This window comes from Kryptolebias marmoratus, linkage group LG9, assembly GCF_001649575.2.
Source record: "Kryptolebias marmoratus isolate JLee-2015 linkage group LG9, ASM164957v2, whole genome shotgun sequence".
Classification (NCBI taxonomy): domain Eukaryota; kingdom Metazoa; phylum Chordata; class Actinopteri; order Cyprinodontiformes; family Rivulidae; genus Kryptolebias; species Kryptolebias marmoratus.
In genome coordinates, this window is record NC_051438.1 from 18,198,967 (window position 1) to 18,203,025 (window position 4,059).

A 4,059-nucleotide genomic window follows, 5' to 3' on the forward strand; every position below is an offset into this window, starting at 1 on the left:
GGAGAGGCTCGCCCGACGCACCTCAGCTCCGAGCCGGAGGAAGGGCATGGCTCCTCCTCGCACTCCTTCATCTTCCAGTCCATGATATAGCCGATCAGCGGGCACGTCACGAGGCAGAGCAGCTGCAGCGTGCCGAAGATGGTCGAGTAGGAGCTCACTGGAGGGAGAAGTAAGCGTGAGGCGACTGGACGAAGAAAAGATAAAAACAAAAAAAACACACCCAGGTCTCGCGGCTCCGCTCACCTGCGTTTTGCGCATCGAGCAACTTTGGTTCGGACGCTGAAATGTAAACGACAAACAAATGAGTGCCTGGGTTTAAACGGAAGCGATCGCGCGGGGGAGGGGCGGAGCTCGTCGTGGCGCAGACTCACAGTGCTCTTCGCCGTGGAGGACCAGGAACTCCAGCATCTTGTTCATCGCCCCCATGAAGAAGATGAGCCTCAGCTGGGTCATCCCCATCGTCAGCAGGCTCCACAGGAAGATGGGGGAGATGACAGAGCGCCGGAACGGGACAGCGCCTGGGGACGGGGAGGACAGCTTGTTTAAAACAAGCGTGGAAACGTGCGGCGTGCAGCGGCGAGACAACGATCTAAAACAAACGATGGACAGCAGGACCGGCGTGTCTCTCACTGCTGTAGGACGCAGTTTTCTCTCAGCCGAGCCTCACAGACGGACTTGTCATCAAACAGGAAGTGAAGGGACCGTTTAACTCGCCGTTTCCCCTCCATAAAAGTACCGAAGAAACCTAAAAATACCCGGGGCCGCAGCGGACTCACTGGGTGCGGCCTTGGGTCCGTTAGGGAGCTTCTCCATGCAGTGTCCAACGTCTCCGTTGGTCTGCTTCAGCCCGTCCACCACCTTCTTCTCCTCCGACAGAGGCGCCGCCTCCCGCGCCACCAGGATCTTACTGCCGGGGGGGAGAAGACACAGCAGAGTTTGGCGAGGTCGTTCCAGCGCTTCAGACGGCGCGGCTGGCGTTCCCACTGACCTGTAGTCCACCTCGTCCGGGGACGGGAAGCCCGCCGAGGGCCAGTTGAGGAAGCAGTTGAAAAAGACGAAGCCCGCGAGGCCGGTCCACACCCACATGATGGCACTGAAGGACACGCCGGCGTCGTAGATCAGCTGGAGGACGAGAAGAGGACGCATGTCTCAGATGGTTTGACTCCAGGCTGCCACTTTTTGAATTATTCAACTTTATTTACAAAAAACAATAATCATAGAAATACACAGATGGCTTCACATCTCGTCTCCTTGGAGCTTTTATTTACCTGCTAGTTTTAGCTTGTAGCTAAAGTTTTGCTTGCTTTAGCTTTTGGCAACTATTTAGCTCATTTTAGCTTTTAGCTAACAATTTGCTAATGTAGCAATTAGCTATGTTTTTGCTTATTCTAGCTTTTAACAACTGGTTTGCTGATTTCATCTTTTAGCCAAGGTTTTATTAGTTTTAGCTTAGCTTAGTTTTGCTCTTTTTAGCTTTTTGTTGGTTTTAGCTTCTGTTCTGCTTAAGTTTCAGACATTCAGTGTTCTCTCTGTAGTTTTAAGTACTACTGACTGAAGCAGAGCAGGTTTTAAAGGCATCTCTCTTACACACACACACACACACACACACAATAAACCCATCGCGTGGCCGCTCTCTGTTCTTTACCTTGACGGCGGGGAAGGTGACGGCCGAGGAGGCGTAGGAGCCGATCATCAGAGACATGACGGTGGAGCTCAGGGAGCCAAACATGTTGGGGAGCTGCAGACAGACAGAGGGACAGACAGAGGAACAGAGAGACAGTAAACTGTTAGTGATGGTGGAGGTTGGACGAGTTCATCAGAACCAAGTTAAAAAACGCACGGGGCTCGTGTTTGCCACCTCTGTCCAGCGGGGGGCGGTGTGCTGCTTTCTGAACCCGTCTCAGCTCAGGGACTGAAGCCTCTACTTCCCACAGAGCAGGCCAAACACAAAACATTCATTTTCCTGTCAGGAGTGGATTTACCTCGGGTGTTCAAAGACAAACTCGGCTTCACAGAGACACGAGTTTCCCAGAGCTGGGATGAAAACCCAGAAACGAACTCGGTGGACTTCAGAGTCCCTTTGTCCCCCGCAGGACAGGGGGCACCGAACCCGTCAGGCCTGTTTCCAGCCGAGAGAAGCTTAAGAAACATAAGGACTCATTGTTGCTGGCAGCAGCCGACTCAGTGTCCTCTTACTGCAGCTCTGAGCGGGTCAGAAGTGATTAGACGAGTCACGTGTGAGGGACTGAGTGAGGCCCACGAGGAGCGCCGGAGGGCCTCGCGCCCCGCCGCAGCGTCTTTCTGAGACAACGATCGGTCCACCAACGTGACTCCTTTGGTTCATCCAGCAGCCGTGGATTCACCCGGAGTCGGGCTTATTATTCAAGATATTAAAGTCCAGGACAGGAAGGTTTTATGTCAATAAGAGCAACACTGATAAAAACTGGAAAACTAAATAAAAATGAACCTTAAACAAAAAACAAGAACAGGACGTCCAACTTTAAACTGATCTGAAATCAGTCTGACCGTGTTGTCTTTAAACGTTTCCCCATCACCCGCCAGCAGGAGAGGAGGCGAGTGATCATGTAACTGTCTGTCAGCGAAATATCTCATGAACCTGTGGACAGGTTCTGACAAAACTCAGAGAGCGATCGCCGGATGGATGACTGCAAACGATTAATTCAACCTGATTCAAGATGGCCGCCACAGCTAATGGACTAAAACAGCTACAACTCAGCCCGTTTTACAGATATGCAGGTAGAAGCTGACGTGGTGGCAGCTGAGGGTCATCCCCGACGCATCGTTTGAGCGCCGAGGGCCGACGGCAGCCGAGCAACCAGCAACAACCAGCAGCAACCAGTGAGCAACCAGCAACAACCAGCAGCAACCAGTGAGCAACCAGCAACAACCAGCAGCAACCAGCTCGGAACTGCCAGACCTTCCTGAACCTGATGGACCTGACTGGACCTGACAGACCTTCCTGGACTTTTCTGGTCCTGCTGGACGAGGGTTTTCCAGGAACTCTGGAGTCCAGCAGCAACATTCCTCGGGTCTTTTTAGGCTTCAGCCTCAGCAGGACGCAAAGAGGCGCATGAAGGTGGGAAGTGTGCGTTTTCTGTGAACGTGGACATGTTTTCCTGTGAACGTGTGAACGTGTGAAGGCTCGGCGCTGCGGTGTGTTTCCACGCCGCGGCGCGAAGCATGAGGTCACGTCCAGATCGCTCGCACCGAACGGTTAGCGAGCAAACGTGAAAACAAACAGAAAGACGAGGCTTTCCTGGAGGTCCTAGGAAGAGAGCCTGGCTGTCTGAGACGAGGGGGGGCGCGGCGATCGAGGGAACAGCCGTCTTCATTCATGGCTTCTGAGAATCCCCAGGTTCTCACGTTCTGCAGGTCTGTCTGCATTCACCGTTTGACTGAACCCTAAATACAAACAGGAAGCAGCGAACTGAAAACTCATATTTTATGCCAACAGAACCGGCCGACCGGCGGAGCTCGGCCTCCTGGCGACCCGCCGCCTGTTAACCTCATTAGTTGCATAATTCTCCTCCAGCTGCTTCTTATTGGAGCTACTTCCCTTCACGGCGTGTTGCTGCCTCCGGGTTCAGAAGGACCTCATCTGTTCCTGAAACCGGTCCGGTTCCCCGGTGGAAACATCTGATAGGTTCACCTCGTTCCCCCGCGGACAGGAAGCTGGCTCCTTCTGCTTTTATTTACTTTAGCTTTTATACGCGGCCCCCTTCGGGATCGAGGGCGTACCGTAACTGGCGAAGGTTCCGCACGCCAGCGGAGAAGGTCAACCGGGGTCAGGGAGTCACACACAGACGTGTGGAGGTGGAGGTGGAGCGTTTCCTTTTGTCACCATGAATCAGTTCAGACTCCACTCCCGCTGCTCCGACTCCAATTAGGGCTTCAGTCGGGGGGGAAAGACGCCAAATGGTGGATTAATGAGCACAGAGACCTCCGGCTTCAGTTTCTCTGCACACGAGAAGCAGGAAACACAACACCATAGCTGAGGAAGAGCGGTTTCTTCTTTCCTCTCTCTCTGTCCAGCCAAAC

General features: G+C 53.3%; 1 protein-coding gene across 4 annotated transcripts in view; it reads right to left on the bottom strand.

The window, feature by feature from the left end:
• slc43a1a (solute carrier family 43 member 1a) overlaps positions 1-4,059 on the bottom strand; it is a 28,072-nt gene that overhangs the window by 2,324 nt on the left and 21,689 nt on the right. For all 4 annotated transcript variants that reach the window (XM_017428222.3, XM_017428220.3, XM_025008595.2 and 1 more), the window contains exons 6-11: positions 1,646-1,738; positions 989-1,122; positions 777-907; positions 372-518; positions 244-279; positions 22-157 (exon numbers count right to left, since the gene is read on the bottom strand). In XM_017428222.3, coding sequence (XP_017283711.1) covers positions 22-157; positions 244-279; positions 372-518; positions 777-907; positions 989-1,122; positions 1,646-1,738 — 677 coding nt within the window. The remainder of the gene's footprint in view (positions 1-21; positions 158-243; positions 280-371; positions 519-776; positions 908-988; positions 1,123-1,645; positions 1,739-4,059) is intronic.